Raw genomic sequence first — 24,461 nt, forward strand, 5'->3', positions numbered from 1 at the left:
GATCTTATCTGAGGGGAATGAGGTCTACAGTTGCTTAGATGTTTGTCTGCGGTCTTTGATGACTTCCTACATAAGTGACTGATGTGCTCTTGGAGGAATTCTGATCCTCCAAGTCTGACCACTTCTGGGATTGTTATCTACTTTTGCCGTTTGGAGATAATAGCTCTCACTGTGGTTCACTGGAGTCCCAGAGGTTTAGTTTGGTTTTGAAACCCATTGAGTCTGATATATTTATATAACTTTTTTTTATCATGTCCATAATTTCTTGTGGCATAGTGCTGCTGGTTCGATTCAGCCTATTTGGATTTAATCTAGTTGAGCTCACATATTAAATTGGTTGTTGTTTGATTCAGAAATACATTTTTCACACCGGGAAGTGTTGGGAAACTTTTTTCCTTCAATAAAAGTGTAAAAACTAAATATAAACTAAAAATAAAAAATGTAAAAACTGTATTTTGTGTTTACTCGGCTTACTTAAGTGTTATAAAATGTAAAATTGAAGAAAAATAAACAAAACAGAACGAAGAAATCAAGAAGGGAGCAAATATTCTTCACACCACTGTATCTTCACAAATTAAGCACAAAAATAATAGCCTGAGCTGTCATACCATCAGCATGATGTCACGGTTCTGATATTTTTGTTCCAGTCCAAATGCTGAGGCCTGCCAAGAATACACACACAAATCAAGTCATCATAAATCCTTCACTTTACATCACCCATCTCTCATACCACTATTATTATTTTTTTATTGATTTAAATTACAAAATGTTTTTTTTTTTGGTAATCATAGACTGAATAGTTTCCTATCAGATATCACTATTCTAGTGAAAACAATCAGTCCTCACTAAGATATAAATATACCCCACCCACATGTGACACATATCCCCCAAATCCACACACCCATCTACGCAGACACACAAAATGTGCTATTTTTCCATCCCTCCCTTTTTAAAAGCCTGCTAAAACCATGGTACGCAGTAACAAATAGCAGATAAGGATCCGGTAGAAAGAATTCCACTCTTACCTCATTTTGATGTATTGCCCTAGGTCCAGTGGATGAGACTGGAAATTGTTTCACGTCAAATATTTGAAGCTCTGTGTGGCTCTCATTTTCTTCCCCGTAAGTAAAGAAGACGAGACAGCACCCCAACAGTATAGGCAACACTCTCCAAGCCATATTGAAGCCCTATGGTATGAAACACACTGCAGTCTTGTTTTATACTCATCCAACTAATCACTTCCAGATGCAGAAAGCTGGCGAGAGGATATAAACAGCCACACTCTTCCAGAGAACCTCTTATGAAAACACATTGTTGCTAGATGGGCTTGGTTGTGGGCACGGGCACTCGGTTTCTCTCTTTCCCAAGAAACCTTCTCACACTTTCTCGTTAAAGCTTATGAAAATAAATGTTATGTTGAGTGTTTTAAGCAGTAACATAAGCAACATTTCTACAAGGACATGTTTTACATAAGGCATATTTTATGATGCTCAAAACAGAGTGCTTGTTGGCCTGCTTTTGCAAAAACACTTATATATATGTGTGTATGTGTGTGTTTTAACATAGACATGCTACATTGAGGTACATTTGGTAGAGTTTCTGTTTATGTGCTTCCCGTGTCCATGTGTGATTCCTCCCACCTCACAAAAACATGCCAGTAGGTGGACTGGCTACACTAAATTTCCCCTTGATGTTAATGTGTGTCTGTAGTGTTCCTGGATTAGGCTCCTTACCAGGATAAAGTGGTTGCTGAAGCATTTCCTTCAAATAAGAGTTCTCTTTATCCTTTGAGACTTTTTTTTGCAAACATTGAAATATTCCATGTGCACACTGTGCACTCTTCCTTAATGGTGTGGGATTATGTGTCATAAATCATCCTCAGAGATGATAATGCGGTTTTGTTGTTTAAGTGTTTTAAGCACTGATTTACAGTTCTCAGAATAATATCAAGATCTATGAGTTTTCAACTTTGGGAGAATTTCACAGTGAGGGAGGGGAGCACCGAGTGGACTTTGGCAGTCTGTGCCACTGTTAACCGAATCAGCTGACTGAACGTACATGTGAATTGGCTTAGTAAGTCTGGAGAATCCATGCAATTTTTTTTCGGATTTATTATTTAAGATCACTTGTTCTATATCTAGGCACAAAAGAAACATAAGGAATCTTTTTCGTAAAGACCTTGACCGTAAGTCACTTTAAATTGCTAACTATAAACTGAATTGCTGATTACCAACCATTAGTACATTTCTAACAGACTAGCAAAATGTTCACCCTTTTTATATTTTATATTTTTATATTCAGATCAAGTGCCAAGTGTATAAATTCTGAAGCAATTCTGAAATCTCTATAGGTTTGCTTGTCCTTGTACAGAAACTGTGCAACAGAGTGAAAGTTACAAATGAATTCAAGAGCATTAAATAGACAAGGGGGCCAATGTGATCTTTGGGAAAGTAAAGTGTTGTATATTATCTTCCTCAAGATTTGAGGCAAATATGTGTTGTGCATTTTGAGATGCTTTGGTTGTAAAAGAGTCAATTATTTGAGTTAATGACTTTTTGTCAGCTTGACCCAGCCTGGCCATTTTCCTCTAACCATATTGCTAATGAAGGCAATGAGATCATTTTTGTTTTGTTTGTTTGATTGTTTTTGCACTTTATTATTATTATTATTATTATTATTATTATTATTATTATTATTAATATTATTATTATTATTTGTTATTATTTTTGCATGAAAATACCAGGAGATCAGAAGCTTACAGAAGTAAACAATCCATCCCATTGTGCACCAAACGAGCATGCTCACAGTCACTAGATCAAAATCTGATGTTTGATAATTAACTTAATATAGATCTCTTTATGCATTACACTGCTTCCACATTGACTGACTGGATGCATGAATTTTCAGGTGTACTAGTCTTTCTGATCGGTTAAATGTCGAATGTTAAAAAAACAACAACAAATACAGTGGCAACAAATTGCCGTTACTGGTTTGTGCGCGTGGCAAAGGTCTAGACGTGATTGGTTGGCGCGAGACTCCGGTTGCTCAGGTGCAGCGGTCTCGCGCCGGCTCTTTGGACACTGTGTACAGCGAGCTCCAGTCATCCGGCTCCAAAACAAACCGACTGATGTTTCCGTGTTCTCCGTGTAAAGCGCCTATTTAAAGCAGACGAGCTCTAACAGCTTATATATACATATGTATATTTCCCGTTCTGACATCTTCTGAGTCGAGAGAAACCGGTAAGTAGCTTCCTCTAAACTGTTGTTTATTTTTTCTGGTGTTTTCAAGGTCTGCTATAGAACTGAGAGCTGCTTGAGTTTGTCATTTAAACTTGTTTCTGCAAGAAACAACGCTGTAAAGAGTCACCGAATTCGGTTTATCCCGTTACAGTGAAAAACACTGAACATTTATCAAGCATAGGAAATAAACCGAGTGTCACGTGACCGTGGTGCTTACTATTATTATTACTTTATGAAGTCACATAGAATTGCATAGAAATTATTATTATTATTATTATTATTATTATTATTATTATTATTATCGTCATCATCGTCATCCTTCTTCTTCTTCTTCTTCTTCTTATTATTATTATTATTATTATTATCATCATTATAATAATTATTATTATCATTATTATTATTATTATTATTATTATTATTATTATATAATAACATGTCACACACCATTACTGAGACAGTTTGCATGGCTTGTCATGTGACCTGACAAGAGAAACACATACTAATAGCAGAAAGTTCATGCAAATTTCATGCAAATACTGCAGATTTAGGTGACAAGTTTTGTCTGTCAAAACCTTTGTAACACTTGAACATATTTTCTTTTTTCTCAATGATTGGATTTAAGTATGCGGAATTAATCTGTCATCTGATATATTGCGATATTCATCACCCACGTTTTTGTTATACATGCAAAACTATAAACTCTGCGGCAATGGGGTAAATTCTGGTCAGCATTTGCACACTGTGAATTACAGAAAGCCCCATTCCACTTAATTTATTTAGATGAGTGGTGTTAAAGTAGTGCGTATACAGTATTTATTCTAACTGTAGTGGGACATTTTACTTTATGTGTTTCTATGCATTTAACACAATGGTATTAACATCATCAGATGACATGACAAACAATTCTTCTGACTTAAAATATGGAATCTGGTTACACGAACTTGAAAAGCGACAGCGTTAATGTTCAAATCACCACCAGCAGCAGCCTGACCAGCCTATGTGCTATAAAGTGACAGTGGCAATTTTTAGGATTTAATTTAACTAGCTATAATATAAAATAAACAGAACATTTGTCCATATAGTGTACTGAATTGTCACTGTGAATTACAGCGGTGCTGATATTCAGTATAACAACATCGTTGCTTGTGTGTTATTGCTTTATCATATTTAGAAGGATGACTGCTGTCTTCTAGTTTGTTTATTTTAACCAGATTTGAAGGCAGTATTGCATACTACAGTGAGTTCTATGAAATTTCTATACACATGGCAGAATAAACTACAGACCACATAGGACTGCATCAAATGCATCAGGCTTTAACGATGATTTAGCAATATGTCATTTATGTGTTTATGTTAGTGTTTATAAATTGAAGACATTTTAATGGTAATGTTGAACTCAATACATAAATACTTATCAATACTCTGGCTGTTAGTCATATTGATTTGAATTAATTGCTTGTCTAACAAATATATTGCTAACTGTATAAATGTCACATACACCGCATAGTAGAAGTTATGTGTTTTGGAATGAATACATTGAACGTTAAACCTAATGCTCCTTTTAAGTAAAATGCAGCAGTACGAAAGATTACACAAGTTTTATGTAACGGTACCGAGGCAGGTATTAAATGGCTATAAAGTGATTGAAAAAAACTCAAATTTTTATTTTTATTTTTATCCTTATCAGAAAGAAAAGAGATAAGAAATGGGCCGAAAGCTGGACATGTCGAATCTGACAGAAGAGGAGGTGGGTCATGTGCTGCAGGTGGTGCAGAGAGACATGCAGTTACGTAAGACAGAAGAAGAGCGTCTTAGGTAAGTTTGTGATCACTCACATCAATCCTATAGGTACGCCATAGTGCAAAACACTTCAGCAAAACAAATATGCAACAAGAAAAAAATAATACACAGCAAACAGCATTACCAAAACAACAACACTATAATACTGTAACACATCTATAATTATATTAAAGATTTGCTTTCAAATATCATACGGTCTCTTCAGAAATTATTTGTTTCTGTTGTAACATGGTTGTGTCTGCATTAGCATGAATTATTTTATCGGCTCTTCTGTTAACTCACGCATTGCTAGATTGCATTAGAGATTACTTAGTCTTTCCTTTTGAAAAAAAACAAAACAAAACAAAACACAAAATGCAGGAAGGACCCTCCCTTCCTTGTCTTGCAATAGCTCGCTTTCCTTAAACAAAGGATATGGTCTCAGCTTTGTGAGAAGCTATTTTGGATCACACCCGAATGTATATATTTGTGTGGGCAGCTTGGGATGATTAAATATTATATTATCTATTGCGGCATTTATTTGTTACATTTGTCATGCTTTAAATCCTCTGGAGGATTTTATCATTTGTTTGAACCTAGCACAAAAAGCAGTATTCTTGTTGGATGACTCTTCTGTGCAGGTGACAAATAAAAAACAAAAACCAAACCTACTATGATTTAGGCCACCACAAACTGCATAAACTTAAGCCAAAACATATAATTTACATATGTTTATACTCAGTAAACTGAGCCCTTGTGTCCTGTGGATTGTGACATTGTCATCATCGAAGAGACCCTCCAATCTATATAGAAATGTTTCTTCTTAGATTTAATTTAACAGTCAGAATAAATTTGTTTTTGGTTTTCAGTCTTACTTAAAAACTTTGTTCGCTACCTGGCCACTTTGGACACGATAGTCTTGCCCACCTTGTCTGTGGACATTTGCCACTATAACTTCTGTAACTTTAATGTATAATGTGATCTTCACCCTTCTATTAGCACTGTTTACCTTATAACTGTAGGTCTGCTGTTGCCTTCATACTCTTATTTGAGACACTCTTCTTTAACAAGAAATGTCACAGAGGTGTTTAAAACACAGCTGCACCTGACACACTAGTCCAACTACCATGTCCCTGCAATGTTAATGTAATTGTTCTGACAAATGCTGACTACTAAAATAATACCTGTTCACTGGTGGCCTCATTGTGTTCCCTTTAAATTAATGGACAGCTTCTAGTTTATGGTTGGTAGCTGTATACTTGCCTAATGGTCATTTAGTGTAGTTACAGGTTTGGCATACAGAATAAATTGGCTATGAGTGTGTATAAGGAAAAGCATAAGACAAACCTATTGAAACTTTGAATGAAATAATTTACTTTAAGAAAGTAGGACACTTTTGTATGGAATTAGGATCTGGGTTTATGCCTGGGCCAGGAGAAGGAACTCATTGATTGTAAAAGGATAAAGAACCTGGGACATGAACAAGGACTGAGATTAAGCCTGGAAGAGATCAGTAGTAGAGACGGAGACCAGATTAGAGGGATAGTCTGACAATGTGAAAAGATTGATTATAGAGATCGACACAAGAGTGGCTGAACAGGCAGATTCTGCATCTGAGATGGGAAAACTGAGATGAAGGGATAAATTGGCAGGCCAGTCAATTAACCATCTATAGACTGTCAACTGTCAACAAATTCTAGTTAAAGATTTATGGTTGTTCGTGTTTAGTACCTCTTTAGCACTTTTATGCTAAAATGTTTATGGCTTTTGCTGTGTAGGGTGATGAGATATAGACTATGGACTTTCTAGTCCTTTCAGTTTCAATTTTAGTTAATGTGGATTTTAGAGATTCTTTTGATAGGCATTTATGTTACATATGTACGTTCCTACCCAGACATAGTGCAAAAAAAGATGTGTAAAAATATAGTGTATGCTGTCTTAAAGCTGACTATTGAAATAAAGTGTAACCAGATTTTCTTGTTCTGTTTGTTTAATTTGGGATACATTAGATACACACTGTACAGTATACATGTTGATGGATAAGACACAAACACTATATTTTTGTTTCCACCCCAGGCAATCAATGTCTTTTGAAGTTCATTTATTCATTTCATTCATTTTCTACCGCTTATCCGAACTACCTCGGGTCACTGGGAGCCTGTGCCTATCTCAGGCGTCATTGGCCATCAATGCATTCACTCACGCAATCACACACTACGGACAATTTTTCCAGAGATGCCAATCAACCTACCATGCATGTCTTTGGACCGGGGGAGTTAAAACATAACCATTTTATGTTACCACAAAACCAGAAAGGTGGCAAAAAGAATACTGACTGTTTCTCTATGGGGCTATTGGTGATCTGCAGAATGTCATGCAAATCTCAAATCAGTGCTCCCTAAATTCCATCAGTATGTGGACTTTGCAACAAAAGGGGAAAACATTCCCTGCACGTATTGTGCGGAGCCCCGCCCCCACCTCGGCTACTCAGACCACATCTCTGTTACGCTAATTCCAGCATACAGACCACTCGTCAGACGCTCTAAACCGGTTCTGAAGCAGGTGAAAACCTGGCCAGCAGGAGCAACCGCTGCTCTTCAGGGCTGCTTTGAGTGCACTGACTGGAAGATCTTCAGGGAGGCTGCAATTAACGGCGACTTCGTCAACTTGGAGGAGTACATGGCATCAGTGACCAGCTACATTAGCAAGTGCATTGATGAAGTGACCGTCTCCAAGACCATCACCACACGCTCTAACCAGAAGCCATGGATGACTGCTAAGGTGAGTGCGGTGTCGAAGACTAGAGACCTAGCCTTCAGAACAGGGGACAGGGAGGCCCTAAGAACAGCAAGGCCCAAACTTGCTTAGACAATCCACAGCCACGTCCAGGACAGAGGAGACACCCGGTGCATGTGGCAGGGTTAGTTTGCCATTGCCAAGGCCCTTCATTTAGCCCTCACCCACCTGGACAATAAAGACACTTACATACAAATGCTGTTCATAGACTTTAGTTCAGCATTCAATACAATCATCCCTCAGCACCTGATAGAGAAGCTGAGCCTGCTGGGACTGAACACCTCCCTCTGCAACTGGATTCTGGACCTCCTGACTGGGAGACCTCAGTCAGTCCGGATTGGGAACAGCATCTCCAGCACCACCACACAGAGCAATGGAGCCCCTCAGGGCTGCATGCTCAGCCCACTGCTGTTCACCTTGCTGATTCATGACTGTGTAGCATTGCACGGATTGAACCATATCATGAAGTTCGCTGATGACAAGACCGTGGTGGGTCTCATCAGCAAGAACGACGAGTCAACATACAGAGAGGAGGTGCAACAGCTAACTGCCTGGTGTAGAGCTAACAACCTGTCTCTGAATGTTGATAAAACTAAAGAGATTGTTGTTGACTTCAGGAGCGACCACTCTCCGCTGAACATCAACGTCATCTGTAGAGATCCTCAAGAGCACCAAATTTATTGGTGTTCATCTAGCGGAGAACTTCACCTGGTCACTCAACACCAACTCCATCACCAAGAAATCCCAGCATTGTCTCTACTTTTTACAAAGGCTGAGAATAGCCCATCTCCCTCCTCCTACATTTTACAGAGGGACCATTGAGACCATTCTGAGCAGCTGCATCGCCATCTGGTTTGGGAACTGCACTATCTCGGATCACAAGACCCTGCAGCATATAGTGAGGACAGCTAAGAAGGTCATTGGAGTCTTTCTTCCCTCTATCATGGACATTTACTCCACACACTGCATCTGCAAAGCCAGCAGCATTGTGGATGACCCCACACACCCCTCACACACACTCTTCACCCTCCTATCATCTGGAAAAAGGTACAGAATCATTCGGCCCTCATGACCAGACTGTGTAACAGTTTCTTTCCACAAGCCATCAGACTCCTTAATAGCTGAACTGAACTGTATTGAGCACAACTCACACATGCACATCAACTGTATGGACCGCACAGACCTATACCAAATACATACTTTTTCAATATACATCCATCAAACTGTTTACATGCAGGTTTGCACACTGTTTTTGCTCTTTGCACATGCTGTCTCACATTTCAGTTGATTGCTGTTGAACACCTTACAATACCTCGTGTAACTTCTGCTGTGTTAATACTGTGTTCTTTCCAGTATATCTGCACAAGCAATATTGTTTGAGCATACGGTATTTACACTGGTCGGTGCTGTTTTTGTTTATTGTCCTTTGTTTATTGTCTTTTGTGTAATGTCTTGTATTTTTGTTTGCACTGTCTTTTGTCCTGCACTGTCTTTTTGTCTTGTCTTGCACTGTTTGCACCAGGTTGCACAGATGCACTTTATGTATCTAGGACTAACTTACTAAGTCCTTAGCTCTGTCTTTGTTTTATATAGCACCATGATCCTGGAGAAACGTAATCTCATTTCACTGTGTACTGCAACAGCTACAGTATATATGGTTAAAATGACAATAAAAGCTACTTGACTTGACTTCTGACACCTGAGTGAAGGTTGCCTGGTCTAGAAGAAAACCCACCTACCCATCTCATTATTACTATTAGCTTTCAAACTAACTCAGTTTGACAAGAACAAATTGTAGCTGGCAAGTGGCTATATTTCACTAGTTTTCTTTGCTATTGCCATTTAGCATTGGTTAAAGTAGCTAAAATAATTCAAATATCAAAAAGTAAAATTTTATCTAATGGTAAATTTATTTACCTTATTTATTTATTAGCACAATAAGTAGCATTACTCCTGCATACAGTATGGACAACAAATGAGGTCAGAGGTTGAATGATATTTTCAGGCAGATTGGTGCAATTGGTTGTAACCGGTTTACATACGTGATAAAACGTGACATTACCTAACAAAACCTATAATGCTTTACTTTACATAATTTCATACATAGTCCATTTTAAATTATAAAACACTGCTGCTGCACAACTCCATGGTCCTGCGTTACATCCTGAGCCTTGTGGAATTATTTCGCATTTTCTCCCAGGGTCCATGTGGGTTTCCTCCAAGCTCTCTGGTTTCCCCTCACCTCCAAAAAAAGTAAACAGGTGTATTGGCTAAGATCAGCTGCCACTAATGGGAATGAGTGTATAAGTGTATGTGTGCCTGGTGTCCTGCGATCCTTTTTAGTATATAATTTAGAACAATACAGTTTGACTGGATACCCTAAAGACAAAGCTCTGTGTACACCTGACCATCACAGTCATACTGTATATGGTTCTGCCCCAAACTATTGCCACCTGTTTTAAAGTACACGCTTAAAACCGCTGTAGAATTAAACTTTAACTTTACTGGAACCCAGGAGGCACAAAACTGTACCAGCATGCCATCGCTCTTTTGAAATGCAAAGTGAGGTCCATTAAGACATTATTTGCCAAGGGTGGAGTGAAAGAACGTAAGTGTCCTGCACAGAGCCCTGACCTCAACCCCTCTGAACACCTTTAGTATGAGCCGGAACACTGACTGCACCCCAGACCTCCTCATCTTATGCCACTGACTGACCTCACTAATCTCACTCACTGTTCTTGTGGCAATGAATACAAATTCCCACAGCCACACTTCAAAAGAGCATATATCTAAGTGTGATGGTAAAATATCCACAAACATTTGCCCATTTAGTATAGATGTTTAGTTGACAAAGATTTAGATTTTTTTTTTAATTAGTAATATTTTCAGTACTTTTTCAGGTATTTTTTGTCTATCTTTTTCATTTTTGTTTATATTACCCCTGATTAGGAAATCCCCCATGAGTCTGGCACCAATGTTTTACTTTGCACAATAATCAGATGTCATGTCAACACTAATTTGTTTTTCTGCCCAGGACAAGATTAGTTCAGTATTTAGGCAAAAGAAACAAACGTTTTCTTTCATAATGTCAGTGTTTCTGTACATGTTTGGTTACTGAGTGGTTAATGAGGTTGACATAATTTATAAACTGATTGGAATGTCTGTATTGATTTTTCTGAATGAAGGATGTAGAACGCTGCAATTTAATCACAGTGGAGCTGGGCCACTTCTAAATGCTTTGATTAATGTATTCCACTAGGAACTGCTGCACATTGATGTCCACATTTATTCATGATCTGCCCGGCTTTGTAATGAGGCCAGTATTGATTGATTAATTGTTTGTTGCTTCCTTAGTACTATATAGCAGGCTGCTGCAGAATGTGGTGCCTACAGTACAACAGTTTAGAAATTCTGTAAAACAGAATTAAACATAATGAACATACATTTTATGTATGTTTGCTCAGGTATACTGACATTGGCTATGGGATTAGTGAGCTATTAAATAAAAAAAAATCTAAATAAATTGGGCCCCAGCCCTTGGGTTGGCAACTTTTTCCAAAACATCCTGCACAAAGGAGCACAGTCATTAGCTCACTGGAAGATGACCAAGAGTTTTTCAATGCTTGACCTGTTAACTTGAAAAATTAATGTAATCTGTAACATCATGACTTCCCGTAAATCCTTGTGCTTTCAGTGGATATGAACCATAGAATAATCGGTCAGTGATAATTACTTAGCCACACAATTTATTTCCAAATAGTGTGTTGTATCCTGGCATTGCTTTTTTATTTGAAAGTATCTTTAAAATATTTAAAATAATTTAGAAAATGTAGTTTTTTTTGTTTTGTTTTTGTTTACACAGTAAGGAATAACAATCATAATGTTGTTTGAAATAGTGCAATAGTTAACTCAATCTTTAAGCTTGGGTTACTCTCTGTGTGCAGTTTTAAATATTCTCTCTGTGTTTGTGTAGGTTTCCTGTGGTGTTGCCTTTGAAATGCCTTATATTACATCTTATATTTATCTTATTTCACACACAATCTAGTATGGGTGTTCATTTGGGATCTCATTCAGAAGTATTGAAATTATTTAGACATGAAGACCTTTAGGTTTGACATTAAAATATTATTTTGTGTTTGTACTGCAGCCTCTTGCAGTTGTTTGTTTTGTGGAGTTTCTTAAGAAGGTGGAATGCTACTTAATTAGGTTAAACTCTTGAGCTTGACTTGGTCTAAAACCTTCTACTTTTTCCCATCGATGAAGTGCTTTGTTGAGTTGGCAGTGTGTTTTGCGTCATTGTCTTGCTGCATGTTTGATAAGACTCCCAATTAGGTTGGATGCATTTCTCTGTAAATTTGCAGACAGAATGTTTCTGTAGACTTCTGTATTCATTATGCTGCTACAGTCATGAGTTACATCATCAGTAAAGATTCGTGAGAATGTTCTGGAAGCAGCCATGTAAGGCTCATGTTTGTATTTCTTTGTTCATTCCAATCTGGCCATCTGATTCTTACTGTGCTCATTTTTAAACAGAGGATTGTAATATTTTTACTCCTGCCCTGTGGTGGTTGTTGTTGATGTTTTTTGTCACAGCTCCCACAATGTTTCTGTCATCACTTGCAGTTTCCTTGGCCAACCTGTTTGGTGTCTGGTTATTAGTACACCAGTGCTGTATTTCTTTTTCAACATATTCCAGATTGTTTTCAAGCTCAAAGGTTTTCAGTGTATTGCAAAAACCAAAGCATTTAAGACGTGCCATTCCAATAGTTTTGGAGGATAGTGTACTTCCATTGCAAATAACAGCGTCACCTTTACACACATAATTATGTTGGCTTTGTAGAAGCTATTTAAGCTTAGACAAAAATGTATAAAATTTAATGCGGCTTAGACCTTTCGAGCCACATGCACCAAATTTGGATATGTTGTAGAACCTGGTAAGTTTGTTGCTTTTACTTTTCTAAGCGATCTGAGTACCGGTACTTCCGGTACCGGGTCTCAAAGTGGCCTTTTTTTCCATAGACTCCCATTATAAACTTTGGAGGTTTTTAACTCGGCAAGCTTTCGAACTATCTACACCAAACTCGGCCAGCTCCTTTAGGGTGATACTCTGAACAAACTTTTAAATTGGTGTACCGACTGGCCTTTTGGTTGTGCCGCAGCCCCGCCCCCCAATATATGCAAAATCAAAAAACTTTTTACAACATGGACATGTGACATATCAAAACACTCAGAACAATGAGAGGAACTTCCTCACGTGCATTCTGATGACGTCACATGCTCGTCTCCACTTGCCTCCAAATGTTTTGGCACCCTATCTTTCTGTCCACTTGCCTCCAAAAGTAACACTGACCAGCACCTGCCTTTGCGAATACTTGCCTTGTCAAAGCCAACATCAAAGTTTGTCGCGACGAACTTTACAAATCTAGTTCTTTTTGAATTTGCATTTACAAATACGAACAAAATGTATGACTCTGTAAATATAAACAAGGTTGCTCTATAAATTACTCAACAAGGAAAAAAGTATCCTAACATCACGAAGTATCAATTTATTTATTAATTTTTTTATAACCTTTCTTTGTTTATGAATATAAATAAATATTTTTGTTACAAGTACAAAGTCAAAAGACATTAGGTCTGTAAATGTGAAGTTTATAAATGGCCTGGAGGTATATTAAAGAACAAAAAATGGTCAGAATACTTATTTACCTCAACTCTATTATTACATAGGTATATATGCATATAGAGGCCACTCCAGTTTTTTTTCCTTTTAGTTTTCATGTCATCTCTGTTGGGTTCCCCTTGCTCTGCTCTGTTGAATGGCATGACAGCATTACTAACTGCTATGAGTAAAATGCAAGCTTTGATAAGACTAAATGAGTGTGAATTTTCTGGTGAACAAGTGTTTGTACCAAGCAGGTATGAAACATAAACAAAAATCTGGTTATTCTGTCATGTCCTATAAAACATGAAAATGTTATCCATGTGCTGGTTTACTCTCTGGCTTGTGTGTGTGTGTCATATTTTGCTGCACAGATGGAGAAGCTTGGTGCATCAGGCATGCTTCCAGTAGTCTACTTTGGATGCTTTCAATCGACAGTCTAGGTTCATGTATAATACTAAAACAATAACATATGTTAATGAACCAAACATTTTTACATGCATAATAAAACATAAAAAAAAAAATTTAAGAAAAAAAAATCCAGTGTCAGAACCAAGTCATTTGAATAGAATAGATAACGCAAATAAGAAGGGAGTAATCACTAATTATATAAATGCTATAACAAATAAAGCATGGCATATAGAAATTTATAGGATTACATATTTGCTTATGTGTCCCTGTAATCAAAGGCTGTTAATGAGATGGATGTAAGTACATGCAAGCCTCTTACATCGTTGTAAGAAAAGAATTTGACCACGTCTCATCTGAAAACTCCTCACAACATCCTATGGATTTTTAACACATGGTCAAATACAATAGACACTGTGGTCCTCAGCTTATTGTGACGGTGCCATTGAGAATACATTTAGGAGCTTATGCCGTGCACCTACAGGGCATCTCCTCTGAGTAAATTTCCCAAGCTTTCTGAGGCCCCAACCCTCAGCTTAATCCCACACTTATTGTCATGATCATGTGCTTTCACTTACCTCACACCACTTGCTAAGAACCACCTTAAAAACTGGCTACAGTTTGTGTGGTCCAAACTGAAAGGAGAAGCAGCTCCTATTTGTCTCGCATACATTAAAGCACAGACATATACATTATAGAACACATATTAAGCCATGATAAAGCACCCCTGGAGCAACAGTGGCAGCTTGTTAATGACCTTGACATGCTGAACTGGTTGGTCAGAGTATATTAAGGACAATTTTCCCTTTTGGGTTGAATATACCAGTCATGTACAGTATATAGAGAATGCCTACATTATAATAGCCTCTTTGTGAAAGTATAAATTACATGCCACCTCACTGGCCTTCTTAGGATATATTTGTGAAAGTACTGTAAGAGATCTATAAGCCCTTCCTATCCTTTCTATGGTAGATCCTGTGTGTGTAAGGGGGTCAAATGGATGAGACCATAGTAAAGGCAATAATGTTTGGCCCAATCAGGTATAAATCTGCTAATACTGTTATGTTCTAGAAACAAGAGAAAATCTAGTAATCTACTCAATTGAAAATTTTGAAAAGTAATTTATGCTGATTGAGATCATGGTAGACACCTTTAAAACCATAAAGACACTCGTTGCTACTGTCTGAAACACTGTGATCCCAAAGTACTATTGAAGTGGAGGAAGATTGGCACACTGCTTTAAACCCTGGGGGCATGGTGGCTTAACATGTTTACCTCTGTGTACTTCGGTTTCCTCCCTCTGTCCAAAGCCATAGTGTGTGAATGTGTGTGTGTGTGTGTGCAGTTGTGCCCTGCAATGAGTTAGCTCCTGGTCCAGGCTGTCCCCTACCTTGTGCCCCTGGGAAAGCTCTGTGCTCCTTCACTGTGTATAGTAAATGGTACAGAAAATGGATGGATGAATGGAACTGAACCTTTCTGAATGAAGTTATGATGGTGGCGGACAGTAACAAACTGGTAGACGGTAACATTTTAACAGGAGGAATTGGAGTGAAATCGGTTCCTGCTCTGGGCAGAGTATATCCAAAATAGTTTATGTCGAGTCAGCCATTGCTTGACCCCATTCCAGGGCATAATTGGTTTTTAGACCACACTCTTTCCTTTTATCAGGAGAGTCATCTGAATGTGTCTGTATCAGAGGACTGGATTCTGTGCAATTTAGCTATACATTGGCTGTAGTGTTTAAAAAATAAATGTTTGAATATTCAGCATCTTTAGATTTTGCCAATGCTATTCTATAGTTTTCCTGGAATTTCTTTAGCCATGTTCTGTTGCTTCTTTGTTTGGACATAGACATGTTATGGTTTAAAAACTGGAGGGAATCTGCTAAGTAATATAAGCTTTAGTTCTTTCATTTCATTATTCTCACCTGGTGTGAGTTCTTTGGCCAGAATGTTGGAGCAGTGTTTCCCGTGGCCCTGCACCTGCTGGTACAGGGCATATTTTCTTGTGTGTGCCAACCACACAGTGCATAAACAACAATCTGTGTGCGAGTTTAGAAGACAATTTAGAACAGCATACTGTTCTGTTTGGTAGACAACTGACTACACTAATACATTTGCTAGTGTGCCAGATCAGTCATTCAATAACACTGCGTTTATTATTTTTACACACACACATACTCACACACACACACACACACACACACACACACACACACACACACACACACAAGCATGCATGTACAGAGAAACCCATTCTTCCCCTTTCTCCCTTACAGTGAGTTGAAACAGGAGCTGGATCAGGAGGAGAGTCGTTGTGTTCTGCTGTCACGCAAGTGTGGCTTTAATGAGCGGTGCTGCATCCGATGTTGCACATCCTTCACCTTTTTTCTGAAGCCACGCCGCCGCTGCTTGGACTGTCGCTACAACGTCTGCAAGCGGTGCTGCTCGTATTCTGAAACTGACAAAAGCTGGCTGTGCTTCGCTTGTGAGAAGAGCAGGTAGGTGCTTTTATTACACTTACAGACCGAACAAGGTATCAAGAGTGCTATTGATGCTATATATATATATATATATGATGAGATCTCAGCTTCCTTAAGCCTAGTGAAGCTGCTCTTGATAGAGATTCTGTGATTATGTTCCATACATTTGCATATGTTTTACAATTGCAAGAATGCAGAAAACCTAATGTACAATTTTGCACTCCCTATTTAAATTAGGATCATTCCTCTATCTATTTTGCAGCTAGACTTTTTCAAATGCCACTGTTCCACTGACATTATCAAAACTGCACTGTACAAGCTGTGCATTGTGGTTGTACAAGTGTCCATTCTATACCGTGGCTGAATTATGTTTATTAATTGTTCATTTTTTTTCAATACTACAGCATGGCTCAAGCCATATATACAGAAAATGACCAAATAATCTTAATATTTTTTGTATTTGTGTATGTGTATTACAGAATGTTGTTCTGTGTCAGACTTTCTATCATTTATTTCCTTACGGAGTTAACTGTGTACACTAACTGTGATTTCTCTGATGATTGTATCTAGGACCATGCTCATTATCAGTCTCATTAAGAAATGAGAAAAAAATATCAATATAATATGCAATCAAATAAATGCTTATGGATTATTGTTTTTGTTTTATAGCTTATTTGTGGAAAAGGAAAAAAGAAACTTAAGACGTACTGAATACATTCCTGTTTTGAGTTGAACTGCTAATCACATTTCATATCTCACCTTTCCTCAGATATATTTGCGTGCTCATTAGACAGTTTAATCACATGGCAAACACTCGTCAGCACACAATGTAATGAAATAAAATCTGTAATTGCATGGAATAATACAAGATGGCAACACAAAGCTGTTACTCTTTCTTGATATAACTGGGATAACAGATCTCTGGGTGTCCTACTGACCCAATTTGTAGAATATATACGAATTTGTTTTAGAGACAGTGGTTCATACTAATAAACTGGTTGGAATGGAGTCCTCATATAAGCATTGCTTCATACAGTTAAGTAATTATATGAATGCGTGTGTGTGTGTGTGTGTGTGTGTGTGCTTGCAGACTTCTGAAGACACAGTCTCTAGAGTGGTTCTACAGTAATGTGAGAAGACGGTTTAAGAGGTTTGGCAGTGCCAAAGTGCTGAAGATGCTCTACAGGAGGCACATTGGAGACCAGGGGAGCCAGGCTGAATTTACAGGTGCTCAGTTTTTCATTTAATGTTTATTCTCAATTTTATCCTGTATAGAGGTCTTGTATTGTCTTATTGACTTTTTTTTTTTTTTGTAAAAAATTATTCATTATTATTTTAATGTATTATTAACAGCTTTTGAGCTAACTGACTACATCAATTAGGAGTTTGTTTGAGATGCTAGATATCTGTGCTTTTAGAAAAAACATAGAGCTGGGCAAGTGTATAAATCCATTTCTAAAACAGTGAATGTTCCCAGGAGCACAGTAGGCTCTATCATGTCATTGTGAAATAGAACAACCATATAAATTCCGTTACTAGAGCTGCCTTGCCTGTCTAGACACAGTAACTCGCCTAGAAGAGTATTGGTGAGGGAGGTGAAGAAGCTTCAGAAATGGAAAAACCTGGTGGAAGTACAACCATCTCAGAAATACTTAATCACTCAGCCTTGGGGAAGTCGTGGCCTAATGGCTAGAGAGTTTGACTCCTAACCCTAAGGTTGTGGGTTCGTCTCGGGCCGGCCACGACTGAGGTGCCCTTTGAGCAAGGCACTGAACCCCCCCAACTGCTCCCCGGGGGCGCCGCAGCATAAATGGCTGCCCACTTCTCCGGGTGTGTGTTCACGGTGTGTGTGTTCACTGCTGTGTGTGTGCACTTTGGATGGGTTAAATGCAGAGAACGAATTCTGAGTATGGGTCACCTTACAGTACTTAGCCGTATGTCACGTCACTTATCACTTATCACTTTCTGGCTAGATGGAAGCCACTCATGAGTAAAATTAGCAAGAAGAAAAATATTTTCTGGTCAAAACAAGACGCTATAAAAATGTAAAAACTTGAAAACCAGCTACTGTTGAGATACTTTTATATAATTAAATAATCAAACCTTCAAAACATTATTCCAAAACATTATTCCAGACTGTTTTTAATACTCATTCATGCTGTTGATGAAGTGTCTTCTAACAAGCTTTGGGACATTTCACCTTAAAATGTATATTGATGTATACTTATATATGTCTATTTTCAGTTCTGTTTATGGGCAAATTTAAATGAAGGTGAATGCTTATGCAAGGCAACATGTGTGTTTGCATCCTTTCTGTTGTTATACACCATCTTATCTGGATTAATTTTAAGAGATTTCAGAGAATTAACCTTGTGTCTAGGGGAAAGGTCACAATGGAGTGTTTTGTATAGATTTGTCAGTTCTTTTCTTCCTGGATCAATACTATAAAGCATTAGGCAGACGAAAAAATATATATATAATGTACTTTATTACTCATTACACAACCTAATCTATTTATGGAAAATGAATGCTGACTGTATTCATTCTGTGTGATCATAGCAGCCAGATAGTAATCACAAGTGTACAAAGTGTAGCTTTCAGATAGAAGTCATTAGAAAATAGACATTTCCAAGTTCCATATGTTTGGTAAAACATGTTATTATCAGGAAAAATGTACAGATGAAATTAATAATTACTTTGAATTTTGCCTGTATGAGTATAAACCCCTGTGGTGGATACCACTGTTTTAGAGTTTAGAGTGTCTAGCATCTATACAGAACAAGAGGTTTTGAAGGAAATACTGTTCTGACCCATTTGGGAAGACCCTTTTAATCATGTCCTGTCTAAGAGGAAAAGAATTTCTCATGCCAGACTGGCAGTGTGTTTAGGCTCTGATTTAGATGGTGGAACTGTATTTTGTACCTGGTATGTCACCAGTCCCACCTTGTGGGTGGCTGTCACAGCTAGATTAGAGGCTGCCAGCAGGGTATGCAAATTGTTGGAAGGTCTCAGCATTCATGTGCACACGCTCAAGAAGGTGACTCACACTGCCCCTCACTGTTTTTTCATGTTTGAGTATGTGGGTGTACTTCTATCGAAATATATGTAGCCTTGCAATGTAAAAAGACCGTATGTTTGTGTAGAAATGTGTAGTTTGTAGGAACATTTACAAAGACCGTATGTTGGTGTAGAAATGTATGTATCTGGAAAGGTCTTTCCTAAAAGAGAACTTGCCCCTATACTCTCTAATACAATTAAGACAACAAAATCCAGCTCAGTGAAGTTTCACAGAGAAGGTTTACTTTTGCTATATTAGCCTAATGCTTGTGTGGGCTTATTTCTGTAGGATCATGCAGGATTGAAAAGGGCAGACCTTTCAGATCAGTGGGTGGCTGCATTAAAGGCTGTTTGAACTTCAGTACTTTGGGCTCCAAGACCTTTGGAGCCATATATGGTGTTGCCAATATGTGGGATTCATTAAAGATCCACCTGTCAAATCATTACTAAAAGTTTAATAGTATTACTATTAAGCCATGTATCAGACACTCAGTGCCCAGATCACTAGTCGTTAGTTAAAACTGGAGGTAACATTTTACAGAAAGACAATATATTCACGTTGATGGCAAAATAGGTACCAGTAGTGCTACTGTATGAGAACAACTTTTGTCTACATGTATGTCTGCATGCATGTGAAGTACGCTTTCAGTAATGAGTGTTGTGTAAATGATGTGTTCAAAAGATGACGTATCACTATTGCTTAAATGTGTCTTCTAGTGGGATCAAAACAAGTAGGCAGGCATTAGCGTTCAATCATGATAAATACAGTACCTCACAGAAGTGAGTACACCTCTCCCATTTTTGCAAATATTTTGTTATATCTTTTCATGCGACACACTGAAGAAATGACACTGTGCTAGAGTGTAAAGTAGTGAGTGTACAGCTTGTATAACAGTGTAAATTTGCTGTCCCCTCAAAATAACTCCACACACAGCCATTAATGTCTAAACCGCTGGCCACAAAAGTGAGTACACCCCTAAGTGAAAATGTCCAAATTGGGCCCAAAGTGTCAATATTTTGTGTGGCCACCAGTATTTTCCATCTCTGCCTTAACCCTCTTGGGCATGGAGTTCACCAGCGCATAACAGGTTGCCATGATGACATCACGGAGCTGGTGGATGTTAGAGACCTTGCGCTTCTCCACCTTCCATTTGAGGATGGCCCACAGATGCGCAATAGGGTTTAGGTCTGGAGACATGCTTGGCCAGTCCATCACCTTTACCCTCAGCTTCTTTAGCAAGGCAGTGGTCCTCTTGGAGGTGTGTTTGGGGTCGTTATCATGTTGGAATACTGTTCTGAATACTGTAATGGTTCCCTCAATGATCTGTAGCTCCCCAGTGCGAGCAGCACTCATGTAGCCCCAGACCATGACACTCCCAACACCATGCTTAACTGTAGGCAAGACACACTTGTCTTTGTACCTGGTTGCCGCCACACACGCTTGACACCATCTGAACCAAATAAATTTATCTTGATCTCATCACACCACAGGACATGGTTCCAATAATCCATGTCCTTAGTCCGCTTGTCTTCAGCAAACTGTTTGCAGGCTTTCTTGTCCATCATCTTTAGATGAAACTTCCTTCTGGGATGACAGCCATGCAGGCCAATTTGATGCAGTGTGCAGCGTATGGTCTGAGCCCTGACAGGCCCAACCCCCCACCCCTTTATCCTCTGCAGCAATGCTGGCAGCATTCATACGTCTATTTCCCATACACAAACTCTGGATATGGCTCTGACTACATGCACTCAACTTCTTTGGTCGACCATGGTAAGGCCGGTTCTGAGTGGAACCCGTCCTGTTAAACCGCTGTATGGTCTTGGCCACCATCCTGCAGCTCAGTTGCAGGGTCGTAGCAATCTTCTTATAGCCTACACCATCATTGTGTAGAGCAACAATTCTTTTTTTTTTCAGATCTTTTTTTAGATCAGAGTTCTTTGCCATGAGGTGCCATGTTGAACTTCCAGTGACCAGTATGAGCGAGTGAGAGCGATAACACCAAATTTAACACACCTGCTCCCCATTCACACCTAAGACCTTGTAACATTAACGAGTCACATGACACCGGGGAGAGAAAATGGCTAATTGGCCCCAATTTGGACATTTTCACTTAGGGGTGTACTCACTTTTGTGGCCAGCGGTTTAGACATTAATGGCTGTGTGTGGAGTTATTTTGAGGGGACAGCAAATTTACACTGTTATACAAGCTGTACACTCACTACTTTACACTCTAGCACAGTGTCATTTCTTCAGTGTGTCACTTGAAAAGATATAACAAAATATTTACAAAAATGTGAAGGGTGTACTTGCTTCTGAGAGATACTGTAAATGGCTAAAATAAATAAACAGATATTTAGTAAATTAAGTCAACCACATTTCTCGTTAGTTAAAGTCTAGTACTAAACAATAAATCTTTCCAGGAATCCATATGTTTAATTAATTTTTTAATTAATTCAGCGTATCTGAATCCACACTGCACATGACTCACATTCATCATGTAGAAAAGTAGCAGAGGAATAATTTAGAAATATGCACCGGTGCTGTATATGAAAGTTTATTAACTCAATTAAAAGTTTATTAACTCAATTAAATGTGGTGTGCTTGTGACTCACAGCTAGTATAGAGCTGTATTGTTGCTCTGCCTGTGGTCATCTAATATAAAAATCCAGTTTGACAGCTGGGATGATTGATGGTGCCATGACGCCATTATGAGGGCAGCAATATCACTACTTCTGACCTTATCTTTCCTTTGCAATATTATAGAGAGTTCCTAGTAAAGTAAAAACGTACAGGACAAAACTGATACAGGGATATTGCTGATTTTCCAGTAGATGTGTTTGTTCCTTCTTCGTGTTCATTCTGAATATATTTCTGAGCCATCTTCTAGCAGATTCATTTTAATAGTGCTGTATTTTTTATGTAAATTTTCTACTGTTTAATAATCAATAAGTTTAATTGTTTTGCATTGTTTATGAAACACTGAATCACAGAAAGATATCGTGAGGTTTTGAATTATTTAGGTATGGTAGGTGTAGCCATAAAAAAGTGAGTGTATTTAATTTTGTTAAAGGCAGACCTGTAAAACCTGTACACAAGCGTGCATATGTGTGGGAATTACAAAGCTTTTTTTTTACCCCAATAGTGTGATGGTCTTATTTTTAACAGAAGGAAGTACATATGCTGAAAGCACTGATGACAGTGTTTATGAGAGTGACTCTACATTCTACAAACATACTGAAGGTAAGTGACAAAAGAGGTATAGCATTATCTAGTTTACAAAATGTTCTAACACAATGGGATTAGTGTTCTGTGTACTGTGTCATTGCAGAGCGGAGTATGGCAGAGAGCATCAGTGTGGCATTGCGTGTGGCTAAAGAGGCCATAGATGAGGCTATTACCAAGGCAGAGAAACAACCAGGCAACCAGGTACTTATTTGTAATCTCTGATGTTGCATATATAAATTAAGGTAAGCTTATTCCTTTTAATTTTATATGTAGGATGCTCATGTAAAATGCTCATTCTTTTTTGATACATTTTTGATGGAAAGCTGATTTATCCCACACAGTTTTTACATTTTATTCATTTGAAATGGTAATAAAAGCATTGTTTCTTACAAAGATGGTCTGCCAAAGAATGACTGCATAATAACATATTAACAGTTAAACAGAGAATTCAGATTGATCCATGACGGATGTCCTGCTTTAGTTCTGGACGATCTTTAATTGAACAGAGCTGTACTGCTGAGTAGTGTTCTGGTAGTAGTGTAAGTGTTGGGCATGAAAGAGAAAGACATACCAAGCAATAGTTTCTTGAACTGATAAAATTTTCACAGGGATTTCAATAAAGCACATATCATTTACGGCATTTAACAGACAACTTTATTCAGAGCAACTTACATTTATCTCACTTATACAACTGAGCAATTGGGGGTTAAGGGACTTGCTCAAGGGCACAGCAGCGGCAGCCTGGTGGTCTTGGGATTTGTACTCACAACCTTCTAATCAGTAGTCCAACACCTTTCCCACTGTTTCCATGTCTATCATGTGTTCTGTCATGATGAAAATGTAGATTTGCCATAATATCAAATCTGTAGCCAACTGCAGCTTTTAAAATACTGCAAATTGACGTTTGACGTATGACGTTAACAGAACACATGACAGTACTGAGGTTTATTGTTTTTATTTCTGAAGGAGAAACTGAAGGAGGCTTGTTACCTACGGGACAACAGAGGAGAGCTGATAGAAGAGCTGACCACCATGATTCTGCAGACAGTGAGTAACAGGATGGAACAACTACAAGGAAAATAGTAGTTCTGTAACTGTGCATTATTACCCGTTTAAGTGTTATCCAAGACCAGCTTTGCTGTTCCACATGGTTTATTATTTTTTCTTCTTTGGATATTCTGACAAATCATTAAAAACACATTTTTGGGGGGTAAAGATGAAAACTTTGCCATTTACTTTAGATTATCTGCAAGAGTCGAGATCTATCTGAGATGCATACAGAATGTAATTTGGAGACCCCACCTGATCAGAACAGTAATGTGAGTTCTCCTTTCTCTGCCACTGTTGTTTTAAAGACAAAATAAATTACAGTATGGAGGAGAGTAAGGAGGAAAGTTCCAAGTACTTTAAAAACAACAACAAAAAAAAATTTTTTATTGTGGTTTTGTTGCATGTGCCATTTTCCCTAAACATCCTCTGTTGTCTTTCCTTCTCAATCAGTCCCAATCAGCCTCCTCACTTCTCACTGATGAAATTCTGGCCCAGCATAATAGAACTGAGCAGAGTTCCATGAACTGCAAACAAGGGCTAAAAAAGGATGAAGTCCCGGCTGTTGCAAGCTGGAATCAGAATATGGACTGGATGGAAAACTCCTGTAAGTCTTTCTAAAACTGGGATCTAGATATCTAGGTATACCTGCAGTGCAATAAGAATTTAAAAACAGAAATAAACCTGCAGTTTTACAAATACTATTATCTATTTATTCTTCTTGAAGGCCCTGTAATATTTCTAAACAAATAATCTGATTATGTTGCT

The 24,461-nt window shown here is 38.1% G+C and overlaps 1 protein-coding gene across 7 annotated transcripts in view; it reads left to right on the forward strand.

Moving 5' to 3' along the window:
• Positions 1–2,068: 2,068 nt before the first annotated feature.
• myripa (myosin VIIA and Rab interacting protein a) overlaps positions 2,069–24,461 on the forward strand; it is a 28,278-nt gene continuing 5,885 nt past the window's right edge. For 3 of the 7 annotated variants that reach the window (XM_060874057.1, XM_060874060.1, XM_060874061.1), the window contains exons 1-9: positions 3,097–3,239; positions 4,927–5,054; positions 16,160–16,381; positions 17,454–17,590; positions 22,587–22,661; positions 22,750–22,847; positions 23,613–23,693; positions 23,888–23,965; positions 24,147–24,300. In XM_060874057.1, coding sequence (XP_060730040.1) covers positions 4,945–5,054; positions 16,160–16,381; positions 17,454–17,590; positions 22,587–22,661; positions 22,750–22,847; positions 23,613–23,693; positions 23,888–23,965; positions 24,147–24,300 — 955 coding nt within the window. In that variant the 5' untranslated portion in view covers positions 3,097–3,239; positions 4,927–4,944. Of the gene's footprint in view, positions 2,186–3,096; positions 3,240–4,926; positions 5,055–16,159; positions 16,382–17,453; positions 17,591–22,586; positions 22,662–22,724; positions 22,848–23,612; positions 23,694–23,887; positions 23,966–24,146; positions 24,301–24,461 lie in introns of those variants that run through there. The other 4 variants (XM_060874058.1, XM_060874059.1, XM_060874062.1 and 1 more) reach the window with 4 other exon arrangements.

This window comes from Tachysurus vachellii, chromosome 7 (assembly GCF_030014155.1).
Source record: "Tachysurus vachellii isolate PV-2020 chromosome 7, HZAU_Pvac_v1, whole genome shotgun sequence".
In the NCBI taxonomy this organism is placed as follows: Eukaryota; Metazoa; Chordata; class Actinopteri; order Siluriformes; family Bagridae; genus Tachysurus; species Tachysurus vachellii.